Source organism: Dendrobates tinctorius, unplaced genomic scaffold (genome assembly GCF_039654945.1).
Source record: "Dendrobates tinctorius isolate UK_male_01 unplaced genomic scaffold, ASM3965494v1 ptg000008l, whole genome shotgun sequence".
Lineage (NCBI taxonomy): Eukaryota > Metazoa > Chordata > Amphibia > Anura > Dendrobatidae > Dendrobates > Dendrobates tinctorius.
The window spans coordinates 67,941,120-67,956,167 of NW_027361676.1; the positions used below are offsets into that span (position 1 = coordinate 67,941,120).

The 15,048-nt window shown below is 46.9% G+C and overlaps 1 protein-coding gene across 2 annotated transcripts in view; it reads right to left on the minus strand.

Annotated features, from left to right (window-relative positions):
- LOC141092139 (cytochrome P450 3A29-like) overlaps positions 1-15,048 on the minus strand; it is a 73,261-nt gene that overhangs the window by 16,320 nt on the left and 41,893 nt on the right. For both annotated transcript variants that reach the window (XM_073578079.1, XM_073578087.1), the window contains 5 exons: positions 8,729-8,817; positions 6,401-6,546; positions 4,600-4,727; positions 3,553-3,634; positions 2,892-3,052 (listed from right to left, as the gene is read on the minus strand). In XM_073578079.1, the coding sequence (XP_073434180.1) occupies positions 2,892-3,052; positions 3,553-3,634; positions 4,600-4,727; positions 6,401-6,546; positions 8,729-8,817 (606 nt within the window). The remainder of the gene's footprint in view (positions 1-2,891; positions 3,053-3,552; positions 3,635-4,599; positions 4,728-6,400; positions 6,547-8,728; positions 8,818-15,048) is intronic.

The following is a 15,048-nucleotide window of genomic DNA, read 5'->3' on the forward strand; positions in this document are numbered from 1 at the left end:
TTCCAATGCAGTGCCATGAGAAGAATCTACATAACTAATCACTGGCTAAATGGTTTCAAGTCAAATTTATCTATGAGATAGCCAAGATGATTTCCAATAAAATGATGGTCATCTCACGTTGGAAGCAGTAATGGATTTTAGATAGAGTCTGAAAGTCAAAAGTTCAAAACATTGATACCTTCTTTGCTTGTTACTGTACATTGCCTATTTCAAACTTTCAGGACCACAGATACCCAAAACATTGCACTGAATATGAGTCACCATACTGATACTGTAAGACGACCTCCGGACGGGTCCTTGAGGTGAGATATGCGTCATCGCGGTTATTAGCTGCGGTGATGTGAGCTTGAAAAAAAGAACCAGGCGAGGGACTGCAGGCATGCCCCGTAACAGTGAACGTGGTACAAATGACTGGTCTGTTGGACTCGGGGAGTTTGATAACCCTAGTGAGGGCCACAATTCCCCATCAGCTGATTCCTGAAAATAGGGTGGGCGTCTGCTGTATCCATTGCGACGCTAAGGACTACCCTGCGGCCCAAGTGGTCATAAGCACAAACTGTGGCACCGAGTCCCATGAGGTGGGCGTAGTTAAGGACCGATTGCACCCTATTATAATAGGGCAGAACTTTGCATTATTTTGGGACTTGTGGGGGAAAGGGAGGATGTCTGGTTGTCCGGACAACAGCCAGGTTGCTCCTAAAGAAACCTCGTCTCAGGCCGCAGCTGACAGGTTTCTGTTTTGTGTGCTTTTTGGCGATGAGGATGAGGCAGCATCCCCAGAGGCCAACATACCTGAGCTGGAGGCGTCTGGGGGGAACTTTGTAATCACTCAACTCAAGGATTTTACTCTAAAAGGGGCATTTGATAATGTGATAGTACATGATGGTGTTGATCAACAGCTGGGGGCTGATACCCAACACCCTTATTTTGCCATGAATGGGGAGTTATTATACCGAGATACCAAGCTGAGAGGGGAGGTAATTGAGCAGTTACTGGTGCTAGGGCCATACAGACACACGGTGTTAGACATGGTCCATTCACATGTGTTAGGTGCTCACCTGGGCATAGAAAAAACTCTGGAACGGATCATCCAGAGGTTCTACTGGCCAGGTTGTCACTGTGATGTTATGAATTTCTGTAGGTCCTATCACACTTGCCAGCTGACTTTCTCAGTGGCCCACTTTCGTAGCCCCATAGTGCCGTTGCCCATTATTAAGATGCCATTTGATCACATAGCTATGGATCTAGTGGGTCCCCAAAGGGCATTATTATATCTTGGTGGTACTGGACTATGCTACGAGATACCTGGAGGCCATTCCACTGCGTAACTCCTCCGCTAAGTGTATCGCCTTAGAGTTGGTCCATATCTTCTCTAGAACGTTGTTGTCTAAAGAGATTGTTACAGACCAAGGAACCCCATTTATGTCAAAGGTGATGAAGGAGTTGTGCAAAACCCTGCAGAACGCCGGACCTCAGCCAACCATCCACAGATGGATGGCTTGATAGAAAGATTCAATAAAACCTTGAAGGCCATGTTAAAGAAGATTGTAGAGAAGGACGGCCACGAGTGCGACTGTCTACTACTGTACCTTCTATTCTCCATCAGAGAAGTCCTACAGGCCTCTACTGGGATCTTCCCTTTTGAACCATTGTATGGCCGACACCCCATGTGCTCCTCGACATAGCAAAAGAGGCTTGGGGGTCTACACCCCACCAGAGTGTAATTGAGCATGTTGCCCAGATGCAAGAGAGGATTGCCAAGGTGATGCTTATTATGAGGGAACACCTCCTCAGAGCAGTCGAGGGTGTATAATAGGTTGGCGAGGGTGAGACACTTCGATCCTGCGGATTGAGTACTGGCGCTGGTACCTACGGTGGAGAGCAAATTCCTGGCCAAATGGCAGGGCCCCTACGAAATTGTTGAAAAAGTTGGGGATGTCAACTATAAAATCCAACAACCAGGGAGAAGGAAGCCCTGCCAGGTATACCACGCAGGGCCGGATTAAGCCATGATGAGATAGGGAGCCCGTGGAAGCTCCATGTTTGATGGCCAAGCCGGAAGCTGACGTGGAAGAAGTTAAAGTGGCAGAGACGCTGTCACGTGCCCAAAAGCAACATTGCCGAGAGTTGCTACAGTGGAACAGAGACCTGTTTCGGAGCTGTCAGGTTGTACAAAGGTCATAGAGCATGAGGTACTGTCAGAGAATTGGCAAATTACCATGTCCCAAGACACCAAGGAGCAGTGTTCTGCCCATTTATGTGCGGCAAGTTAATTCTTGGTGTAGTACCAGTTATAACCATTAGATGTCATTAGTTGCTCATTTATCCTGTTCTTGGCTGCTGTACACAATCTTTAAGGTAATATCCGTAGTTGTCCAGATTACGCGTGTGCGCATTGCAATTCCCAATTGCGCGTGCGCAGTTTGCTTTGCCCATTTGGAAATTGGAAATTGCAATGCGCACGCGCGTAATCTGGACGACAACTACGGATATTACCTTAAAGATTGCGTACAGTGGCCAAGGAGGGGTGGAGGGAAGGAGCCAAAACACCGCCCATCGGACCGGACACAACTCATTTACATACCGTGCCAAATTGAGGTGATAGATTCCCTTTAAGGCCTAAAGAATTGGACACTTTCTTGAGCGGACGGACCCGCTATATGTTGTATGGACTTTTTACTTTATGTTTTCTCTTTGTGTCGGAAAAGGCTGTTCTTTTGTTTTGCTCTCCTGAGTGGTTTATGCAGTTTAAATAAACCTGCCTGGACATTTCAGCCGTACTGCTTCCTGTACCTACCTCAACCGCAGCTGAGTGAGTACAAACCTCTACAATACATATGGCATATAATTGGTGAGCACCATTTAATGCCATTATTCCATATTGGTGTTACCTTATTGGGGAGAAAGGTGTCAATTTCCTCTTGAAGTTTGATTTGGACATCTGGATGAATTGCCAAATGGTAAGCCACAAACATGAGTGTAATGCTGGTGGTCTCATAACCAGCCATAATAAAGGTAAGTCCCTGAGCCATAATTTCCGTGTCTGTCAATTCTGTGAAGTACATGCAACAGAGTTGGTTATCTTACATGGGTGGAAACCTTTCTGCACAAAAAACCTGAAAATTATATTGGCTAACTTGTGCATTAAATTACAAATATGTCAATAGAGCCCAAAGCAAAAGTGAGGCTATATTCACACTGGTCAATAAAAAGACAAAAACATATGTTTGTTGTTTAAGGGGTCTTATATTATTTTAAAATGCTGGGCTTCTTCTTCTACAATCCTAAGTAGTGTGCCAGAGATCAACAGGCAGTGGTCTTTTTGAAGGATCCCACCCTCCGTCATTATGCTTAGAATGTAATGAATCTTAGTGTCAAGTACATTTTCTTCTACTAATATTTTACTTTCAGTTACATAATAATTCTCTACATTGTATCACAAGATTATTGTATAATAGATTCTAACAAAATTCTAATCTGTAAAAGCTCAACAGACTCTGAAGACCACATGGAACACCATTTAAGAAAGATGTGGAAAGTCAACCTTCATACCTTTATAGCCATGATCTGACTCTCCTGTGTTGTTGTCTTTAGATTGAGCGTCTACCATGAGTTGTAGAAAATCTACTCGATGCTGAAAGACATAACAAAAGATCAGAAAAGCAAAGATCCAGTATTCTTTGCATTCTACTTTAATACTATGTCTCAGATAATTTATGTCATGGATTGAACAGGGTTCTTGCCCTGCACTCACAGGGTTAAGTGTTCATGGCCTCTTTCTGGATCTGGGAGGGGAATTTATACTCACTCTTTACCAGGGTTCTCTGTCAGCTATACTGTTGTTCTGGTGTGTCTGACCCCTTGTGTGCGTGTATTCTGCGTTGCTTGTTTGCTTCCCGTGTATGACCCGGTCTGTTCCCTCACTCTGTACTCCGTCTCTCGTTTTGGTACTATTGTCTTTTCTGGTTCTGACCTCCTGGCTTGGCTATCGTTACTCCGTTACAGTTTGTCACTATTGTACCGTCTATTGCCCGTTCTGGTTTTCTGATCTATTGCTACGTCCTGACTATCCATTCTGTCTAACCCTTTGGTACTGTATAGCTATCTTGTGCTTTGACCCTGGCTTCATCTGGTTTCTGTCTCTGTCTATGCCCCTTGGTAACATTGTCCTGTAGTTACCTTTCTAGGAGTTTCCCTGCAGCTCCTAGCTTTGTGGAGCTTAGGCCACGCCCCCAGCAGTCACGTGCTTCAGGTCCTGATACTCTGAAGCACGCATCGTCACCGCTGCTGCCCTGCTCCTCAGGTATCTTTGAGCACTGATTTTGTACTCAGGACACATGCACTGGCTCAGTGAGCAAGTGCAGTGCGGGGTTCCTGACAATTTAGTGATTACCTTCACTATTTCTTACATTGTGGCATCATATATTATTCCAAGACTTTTTATTAATGGGGTTCTACAATATTTAAAAATCAAGTGAGTCTCAAAATTACACAACATCAACATTTTCTCCCTTCCATAACAATCAAGATGGATGGCAGAGGACGAAAAGTGAGTCCAACCAATACATATTTCCCAGCTGGAGTTACGCATTCACTTACTGTATGAATTCCTTTCTGTCTGTTTTTCTTAATGCTTTTTATAGCATCCTGAAAAAAGTTGAGGACACTCATTGGAAGGAAGCAGACATTCAGTTTTTCCAAAAGAGGAGTCAGGAACGGAAACATAACTGTAAGAAAAATTATACGAGAAAACATGATTTCATGAGCACTGTGATTATAATTTTCTAGAAACTAGAGGCTTTTCATGATTTCTGCAGAGCCAGAAGAAGTGATGGCTACTTTGGTATGATGTCTAAATCTTGGTGGTTAAGAAATCGCTGCTCAGTCGTCGTAGTAATAGTAGTAGTAGTGCATATCAGCTGCCAAATGTACCTAAATCTGATTTCAAAGTATGACATTGTGATATCATCATAAAGTGTTTGCACAACATATTACCAAATCATACACAAGATCATATAAAGGATCTGTCACTTGCTATAGATATGTGATTTTTGTGTGTAAATTCTGTTTTGATGAATCTGGTGTTAATTTTCTTTAGTTTATGTGCCCCTGTATTCCTGGGTTGTGGCCTTCTCTTCCTTGTATGTTAATCTAGTCATTTCAGCAAAGTGAGCATGTTTCACAACTCTTCTTTAAGGGGGTCTTCTTTTTATTCAACTGACTGTGGGCATTATGTACAGAGATGAGGATGCCCCATCTCAGGAACGGCTAGGCATGGAAACAAATAATGATCCACTCCAGATTTTTGAAGAACAGCAATATTTATACCAGGTAAAAAGTTGCCTATCTATCTTTAATAGATATAAATAAATAGTGTGTTAACTTATGTGGCGCCCCCAGGAGTATGGCCGCCACAGTGACTTTGCCTTCCTCCAGGGAGGGTGAGGTCATGCTTGGAAGCAGTGAAGGGTCTCTCTCGCAGTTAACCTATGCATGCAACACAGTTCCACTCCAGGCCAGCAGGGGGAACTCTGAACCGGGATTAAGGGGAGGAGTGCTCCCTGAGGGCCAAGAGGAAGGAGTGGTCAGTTAGTGTGAGGAGGTCCACGTGTGCAGACATGTGGAGAGAAGCTGGAGGTTGAGCTGAGGAAGGAGAGCTCCCTCACAGCGAGAGCGCATGAACTGGAGCCTGGTCTCCACGGTTGTACGGATACTAACGGTCCTGCAACAGATACCAGAGGAGTAGGAGGCTGTAAATGCCCTACTCTCATCTAAGACTCGGAGGCACAACAGCACGGAGTGAGCCAAGAGAGGAATACGGCTACAGCTGTCTGCCATACGAGGTAGTTCTAAGAGACAGTAAGAGAAGAAGGAGGAACTCCAGTGTAACTCAGTACTAGGAGTACTTCATCCAAATAGGCGCTAGGAAGGAGACTGCACATCCCTTCTGCTGAGACAGAATCCTGAGCTGCTTCCAGGCTAGCCTGCTCCGTTACCATCTGTAGTCAGGACCCTGGACTGCAGTTATCAAGTAAAGGTACAGAAATTGCACCCCGCTGTGTCTTTGTCTGCTTCCTACTCTTCCGGCACTGCTACATCTCCGTGCCAGCCACATCTACACTGCCCTGGGACTACAGTTTCACCTGTGGGGAGCTTTTACATCTTTGCTGCACCATATCATCAGTCCCAGTGGATCTGCATGCAGCGTCGGCTTAACATCTCACTTGCTGAACACCACAGGTGGCGTCACAAACTATTCCAGTAACTACATTCCACCATTTCCATTCCCCATTACTTGGGCGCCCAGGGCCACGGTCCAGGTCACCGCTGCTGTGACACATCCCACTGATACCGGCCCGGTACCGAGTACCCCACAGCCCTGGGAGGGCGACCCACTTACATGTTAAGAACAAAGGGTTAAAAAAGGAGAAGTTGAAAAGTTTTCTTCCATTGGTCACAAATGGATCATTGGGATTGTTCAATGAATCCACATTCACACTGAAGAATGTGCTCAGGACTATGTCGATGCTGTAGCTTCCAAAGATGCTGAAATGACAAAATGGTGAAAAACCAGGCTGAGCTTAATAAACTCAAGAGCCTAGGGCCAGCTCCAGGTCTTTGTGGGCCCCGGATGAAATTGTCAGTGGGCCCCTTTAACACATAATACAATTAATGATGCACAGATAAGGCAGAGAAATATAAGTATAGTACAATGCAAAAGATTTCATTTACTTCTTACACTACATGAGTGATATCTATTGTAAATTCTACATTACCTCAGACACTGGACAGTATAGTCCTCCATACAGTATTATGGGCACCACATAGTGCTCCATACAGAATAATGAGCCCCATATATTGCTCCATACAGTATTATGGGCACCACATAGTGCTCCATACAAAATAATGAGCCCCATATATTGCTCCATACAGTATAATGGACATCACATAATGCTCCATACAGAATAATGAGCCCCTTATATTGCTCCATATAGTATTATGGGCACCACATAGTGCTCCATACAGAATAATGAACCCCATATATTGCTCCATACAGAATTATGAACACCATATAATGCTCTGTACAGTATAATGAGCCACATATAATGCTCCATACATAATAATGGGCCCCATATATTGTTCCATACAGAACAATGCACCCCATATATTGCTCCATACAGTATTATGGGTACCACATAGTGCTCCATACAGAATAATGAGCCCCATATATTGCTCCATACTGATGAATCCCATATAATGCTCTATCCAGTATAAGGAGCCACATATAATGCTCCATGCAGAATAATGGGCCCCATATAATGCTCCATACTGTATAATGGGCCTCATATAATGTTCCATAAAGAATAATGAGCTCCATATATTGCTCCATATATAATGGGCCCCATGTAATGCTCCATAAAGTATAGGATGGGCCCCATAGTATATAAAGAGTCCCATGTAATGCTCCATACAGTATATGATAGGCTCCATGTATTGCTTCATACAGAATGGGCCCCATATAATGCTCCATATATAATGCTCCCCATATGATTCTCCATGTATAATGGTCCCCATATGATGCTCCATATATAATGGGCCCCATATATGATGCTCCAGTGTATGATGGCCCCATATAATGTTCCAGATATAATGGGCCCCATATATGATGCTCCAGTGCTTGATGGGCCCATATATGATACTCCAGTGTATAATGGTCCCCATATATGATGCTCCAGTATATAATGGGCCTTATATATAATGCTCCATATATGATAGGCCCCATATATGATGTTCCAGTGTATAATGGGCTGCATATTTAATGCTCCAAACATAAAACAATGAAATAATCACCTCTCCTCTCTGGCCGCTGCTCTGCTCCGGAATTCTCAGCATTGCTATCTTTCGGCTCTCTGCACTGTGACTGTTCAGGCAGAGGGTACATAGTACTGACATCATTGCGCCCTCTGACCTGAACGTCACAGTCAGAAGCCGCGGAAGAAGCCGCAGCGGTGAAGGGGTTAGAGGTAAGTATCGCAAGTGCTGGGGCCCTGAGCAAGCGCGACGATGTCCCTATCGGCGAGTGGCCCCCCCGCTTGCTCAGGGCAAAGGCACTTGCCTGGGTGCTTACGCTGGCCCTACAAGACCCTCATGTATCTCCTTCATACTCTTCATCTACTGTGGTGGCAAACTCTAGAGAAGGATCCTAAGGTTTACACTGCAATCATTTCCTATGTGGTAGATAAAAGAGAATGTTTGTCCTGTGCATGTATAAGAAATAGATTTCTGCTCTGGACAATTCTACATATCCACAAGTTGTACAGAAGTGTGGTCAGCATGATACAAAGTAATGCAGTTTAATAATGCGTTGGGTATCCTGTAAGACACCACAATTTCTCTATTTTCACCAGCTATATAATGACCATTCCTCATCTGGCTTTATCTGAAGGAGGCAGAATAAAGAGAACCACTATGACAATGAATATAGGTGAATACAACGACAGGGTAACCGCACTCCAACGAAAAACAAATACTGGTGGTGCAAGATATACAGAAGAGATAAATAATATTTCTTGCATTGTCAGTTGGATCAGTGCATTCCTGAATAAATATACTGTATGTGGCAGGTCCCTGTAGTCGGTCAGTGTCCGGCTAGTCTGCACTTATGTGAAGTAATCTGGTAAAAACTGTGCGGTAGAGTATGGAAACTGTAATAAATCTGTGTACTTACTCCTTCATGTCTATACATTCTCGGTTATCAGCTCTCTTCTGAATATTCTTAACTAAAAGGTCTCCATACTGTTTTATTATTGGGAACATCTGTCAAAATGACAACAAAGGGATTGTTTCATGGCGTATCATTTTACCAAAAACTTTCCTATAATCTGGAACTGAGAAGCCTAATAAAGTCTTCAACACAGATGTGATAATAATGTGAGGTTTTTTTTTTTTTTACACAAAATTTGTCACAAGCAGTATGCAATGATTCATGCTCTTATTAAATACATAATAAATACATGTAGGGATGGAGAAGACAATATGGCTCATATGAGGGGCGTTCATTAAAGATTTCCCCTGACCCACTTCTATTTTTCACAGGACCCTGAAACTGCCCATATGCAATGATTTAAGTCTCTATAGGTTACGTGCCAATTTGCAACTGATAATGGTCTTGATTTTACAGGGGCTAAAGTGGTGTGAGGTTTGATAATGGACCCAGTGGAATACAGAGCAGCCATCAAGTTCCTTGACTTGAAAGGCCGCACACCAAAGGAGACGTTCGATCAGATGAAAGAGGTTTATGGTGATGATTCCTCATCATATGATGTTGTCAAGAACTGGCATCGTCAATTCAAATGTGGTCGGATGTCGGTGCAAACAGCTTCAATTCCAGGGCGACCCCATTCTGCTATTGATGAACACACCATCCAGCAAGTGGAGGTCACCATTTTGGAAAATCACTACGTAACCATTCACCACCTAGGCCAAAATCTTAAGATCAGTGTGGGGTTTGAGGAAAAAAACATCCAAGACCATCTTCACATGCATAAGGTATCCACTCGCTGGGTTCCCTGGCTTCTCACACCTTTTCAGAAGCAGGATCAAGTCGAATGCTCTCAGGCTCTATTGACGATGTGCCATGGTAACCAGGAGGACTTTCTCAAAAGACTGATCACACAAGATAAAAGCTATGTCCATCACTACTGTGCCTCGCAAAAGTATTCGGTTCCCTGGAACTTTTCAACCTTTTCCCACATATCATGCTTCAAACATTAATACCAAATGTAAATTTTTGGTGAAGAATCAACAAGTGGGACACAATTGTGAAGTTGAAAGAAATTTATTGGTTATTTTAAATTTTTGTGGAAATTCAAAAACTGAAAAGTGGGGCATGCAATATTATTCGGCCCTTTACTTTTAGTGCAGCAAACTCACTCCAGAAGTTCATTGTGGATCTCTGAATGATTCAATGTTGTCCTAATTGACTAATGATGATAAATATAATCCACCTGTGTGTAATCAAGTCTCCGTATAAATGCACCTGCTCTGTGATAGTATCAGGGTTCTGTTTGAAGCACAGAGAGCATCATGAAGACCAAGGAACACAACAGGCAGGTCCGTAATACTGCTGTGGAGAAGGTTAAAGCTGGATTTGGATACAAAATGATTTCCAAAACTTTAAACATCCCAAGGAGCACTGTGCAAGCAATCATATTGAAATGGAAGGAGTATCATACCACTGCAAATCTACCAAGACCCGGCCGTCTCTCTAAACTTTCATCTCAAACAAGGAGAAGACTGATTAGAGATGCAGCCAAGAGGCTCATGATCACTCTGGATGAACTGCAGAGAATTACAGCTGAGGTGGGACAGTCTGTCCATAGAACAACAATCAGTCGTACACTGCACAAATCTGGCTTTTATGGAAGTGTGCCAGGTAGAAAGCTATTTCTCAAAAATATCCATAAAAAGTATTGTTTAAAGTTTGCAACAAGCCACCTGGGAGACACACCAAACATGTGGAAGAAGGTGCTTCTGGTCAGATGAAACCAAAATCTAACTTTTTGGCTACAATGCCAAACGATATGTTTGGCGTAAAGGCAACACAGCTTATCACCCTGAACACACCATCCCCACTATCAAACATGGTGTTGGCAGCATCATGATTTGGGCCTGCTTTTCTTCAGCAGGGACAGGGAAGATGGTTAAAATTGATGGGAAGATGGATAAAGCCAAATATAGGACCATTCTTGAAGAAAACCTGTGTTAGGACGGCGGAACGCACCAAATATAAAATAACAGGAGGTGCGTTCGCCGCCCGGAGTCCACCGTGCGGTAGGTGACAAGACCGCTGCTGAACAATGGCAGATGCACCTAATCAATGAGGTACTGCGCTCGGGATAACGTCACCCGAACGCTAAGGACGGCTCTGTTCTGGCACAGAGTCGCAAGAGGCAATGTGATGCCGAGACGCGGCTCTGTTAATGTTACAGAGGCCTGCGTGTGGCGTCGCAACAGCGACCAAGAGTAGCTGCGGTTAGTGCAGCGCAGCGGCAGGTAAAGCCGCAGACGTCGGCACTGAGACACGGGCGCCGACGGACGCTAGTGTAGGCGAGGATCACGTGGCGTGTAGCTTGCCACAAGCTGAGACTGACTATCCAACTCTCTGTCACCATTCGTAATATCCGAGGGAAGGGGTTTCATAATGCGTCAGTCACCAGTCCACACATCCGTCACCATACACCACACACAGCATAATATGCTACAATAGCGCATCGCCGAGCCGCCATGCAGGCTTTTTATAGCGATGCGCTTCTGGGACCTTCCATTAGCTTGGGAAGGACCAATCATATCCGACGTAGGACCTGAGCATGTGACCCCTGCTCTCCAGTGAGAGGTCAAGTTGCGGGCATGCCCAGTAGCACGGCATGAGGACTTAGCCTCAGGAGCAGTTCCCTGCAGAGCAGGTTGCGCTGCTATTGCTGCACCAGAGGTGGCAGCAACAACCAGGCTGGCAGAGCGAGTCTGAGCAGCAAGCCTGGCTCGCCGTGTTTGCTGAGCAACACCCGGAGCGGTCGAGGAAGAATGGGAGACCGCAGGATGTCTGGATCTGGACTCCCGCTGTGCAGTGCCAGGAATCCGACGTCTAACATTACTCCCCCCCCCCAGGGTCGCCTCACTGCGCTCAAAAGCCGCGACCAGAAACAGTGCATGAATGTTCTCCACCAGGTCCGAGCCTCGGGACCATGACCCATCCAGTCCACCAAATAGAACTTTTTGCCATGGACAAACCTGCGCCCCACGATGGCGTTAACCTCAAACTCGTCAGACGATAAGTCTGATGACCCGGTGGATGGCTCAGAAAACCGGACCATGTGAACTGGTTTGAGGAGGGACACATGAAACACGTCCGATATGGCCAAATGTGGAGGAAGAGCCAGGCGGTAGACCACTGAGCTAAGTCGCTCGAGGACCTTGAACGGTCCAATGTATCGTGGTGCGAACTTGGGAGACTCGACCCGCAATTTAATGTTCCGGGTGGAGAGCCACACCATGTCGCCAGGGGAGAAGCTTGGCGCGGGTCGCCGGTGCGTGTCGGCGGACGCCCTCATCCTTTCTTTAGGTGCCCGGATAGCATCCTGAGTGTGATCCCAAATGTCCCAGGCCTCCACTGCCCAGTCTGCCACCCTGGAGTCAGTGGAGGACACCGGCATTGGGACAGGGACGCGTGGGTGTTGACCATAATTTAGGAGAAAAGGCGTCTGACCAGTGGAATCGGCCACCGCATTGTTTAGAGCAAATTCAGCCCAAGGCAGCAAGGATGCCCAGTCATCCTACCTGGCAGAGACAAAATGTCGTAGATAGGTGACCAAGGTCTGATTGGCCCTTTCGACCAAGCCATTCGTCTCGGGATGGTAGGCGGAAGACAGATTTAGCTCGATGCTGAGTAAGCTGCAGAGCTCCCTCCAAAAACGAGACGCAAACTGGGGACCTCGGTCACTTACGATTTTGTCCGGCATACCATGTAAACGGAATACATGCTTAATGAACAGGACGGCCAGACCTCGGGCGGAAGGTAGGCGTGCGAGTGGCACCAGATGTACCATTTTGGAAAAATGGTCGGTAACCACCCAGATGACCGTACTGCCACTGGACTTGGGCAGGCCAACTATAAAGTGCATGCCCACCATTTCCCATGGTCTATCCGCTACTGGCAGGGGAAACAAGAGCCCCGCCGGCCTCTGTCTAGAGGGCCTGTTCCGGGCACACGAGACGCATGCTTTCACGTATGCCTTGACGTCTCGAGCCATATGTGGCCACAAATATGACCTTGCCAGGAGTTTGGTGGTCCGTTTATTACCACAATGGCCACCTAGCCTGGAGACATGTGCCCAGGCAAGAACCTCCGGCCGTAGCCGAGGGGGCACCAAGGTCTTTCCTGGCGGTACCGACTCGAGAGCGATAGGAGCCACGGTCGTAAAACTCTCCGGAGGGAGAATTAACCGGGGCTCGGCTTCTCCTTCTTCCGCCGAGACCACCGAGCGCGAGAGGGCATCTGCTTGGATGTTCTTCTCCCCGGAGAGGTAGTGCAGGGTGAAGCGGAAGCGAGAGAAGAAGAGCGACCACCTGGTCTGGCGGGAATTCAGGCGTTGGGCCGTCTGAAGATAGACCAGGTTTTTGTGGTCCGTGAACACCTGAAAGGGGAACCGGGCTCCCTCCAGGAGATGTCTCCACTCGGAGAAAGCCAATTTCATGGCCAGCAGCTCCCTGTCGCCGATGGAGTAATTTTTCTCCGCCGGTGAAAAGGTCTTAGAATAGAAGAAGCAGGGATGCTTCGGACCTTGAGCATCCTTTTGGTAAAGGACTGCTCCTGCACCGACGGAAGAAGCGTCTACCTCAAGGATAAACGGCTTATCCACATCGGGACGGTGCAAAATGGGAGCGCCTGCAAAGTGGGACTTTATGGAGGAAAAAGCCTTGGAAACCTGTTCGGTCCTTTTTTCGTGAGAGCAACCAAAGGAGCTACCAGAGTGGAGAAGTGGGGTATAAACTGACGGTAATAATTAACGAACCCCAAAAAGCGCTGCACCGCTTTAAGAGAATGGGGTTCCTGCCAGTCCATAACCGCTTGCAGTTTGGCCGGATCCATAGCCAACCCCTGGGCCGAGATGACGTAGCCCAGAAATGGCAAGGACTCCTGCTCAAACTGACACTTCTCCAGCTTGGCGAACAGGGAATTCGCCCGCAGGCGGTCGAATACCCTGCAGACATCTTTCCAGTGGGTGGGAAAATCTGGCGAAAAGATGAGGATGTCATCCAGATAGACCACCACCGAGGTAGAAAGCATGTCACGGAAGACGTCGTTGACGAAGTCCTGGAAGACAGCGGGCGCATTACAAAGGGCATGACCAGATATTCATAATGGCCATCCCGAGTATTAAAAGCTGTCTTCCATTCGTCTCCCTTGCGAATACGGATCAGGTTGTATGCCCCTCGTAGGTCTAGCTTTGTGAAGAGACACGCCCCACACAACCTGTCGAACAACTCGGAGATCAACGGGAGAGGGTTCTTATTCTTTACCGTGATGGCATTGAGACCCCGGTAGTCGATACAGGGGCGTAACTCTCCGCTCTTCTTCTGAACGAAGAAGAAGCCTGCCCCAGCCGGTGACACCGACTTCCTGATAAAGCCCCGCGCCAGGTTCTCCCGGATATATTGGGACATTGCCTCTGTCTCCGGGAGAGACAATGGGTAGACACAACCTCAAGGAGGTTCTGTGCCCGGCAGGAGGTCAATCGGGCAATCATAGGGACGGTGCGGCGGGAGTGTCTCCGCAGACTTCTTAGAGAAGACGTCTGCATACTGATGGTAAGGTTCAGGAAGCGTGGAGAGATCTGTAGGCAGCTCTGTAGACGCTACCTGAAGACTGTCCCTTAGACACCTTCCCTCACAGTCCTTGCTCAGCCCAGTAGTCTCCCCAACGCTCAAGCAATGTGAGGGGAGTGACAACGAAGCCAGGGAACCCCAAGGAGTACCTGATCGATGCCATGAGGCATAATAAGCAAGGACAGGGTCTCCCGATGTGAGGGGGACATGGCGAGACCGAGTGGGACCGTCTGATGGGTCACTTGAGATGGCAATGGTGCCCCATCCACCACCCTGATGGTCAGATGTTGTGGGAGTAATACCAGGGGAATAGAGTGACTCTGGGCAAAACTCGAGGACATAAAGTTCCCCTCGGCCCCGGAGTCCAGAGTAACCTCTGCCTCCCAGGTGGAGGAACCATTATCCAGAGTACCCCGGAATACCGGCTTAGGCGAAAAGGGCTCCATCTGGGACTGGCCACCACCTACAACCATGGAACGGGGTCGTCTCTTTGGCCGCTGGGGACATGTGCCAGCCGAGTGGCCAAAGTGTCGGCAGTGATAACAGCGCACAGAGCCCCGCACCTGACGTGGCTTAGTACCGGTGCGAGATACCTCCATGGGCTCGATGGAGGGAGGCTCCTGAGCGGAATGGCTCAGCGGTTCGGTAAAGGTGGGAGCCAGG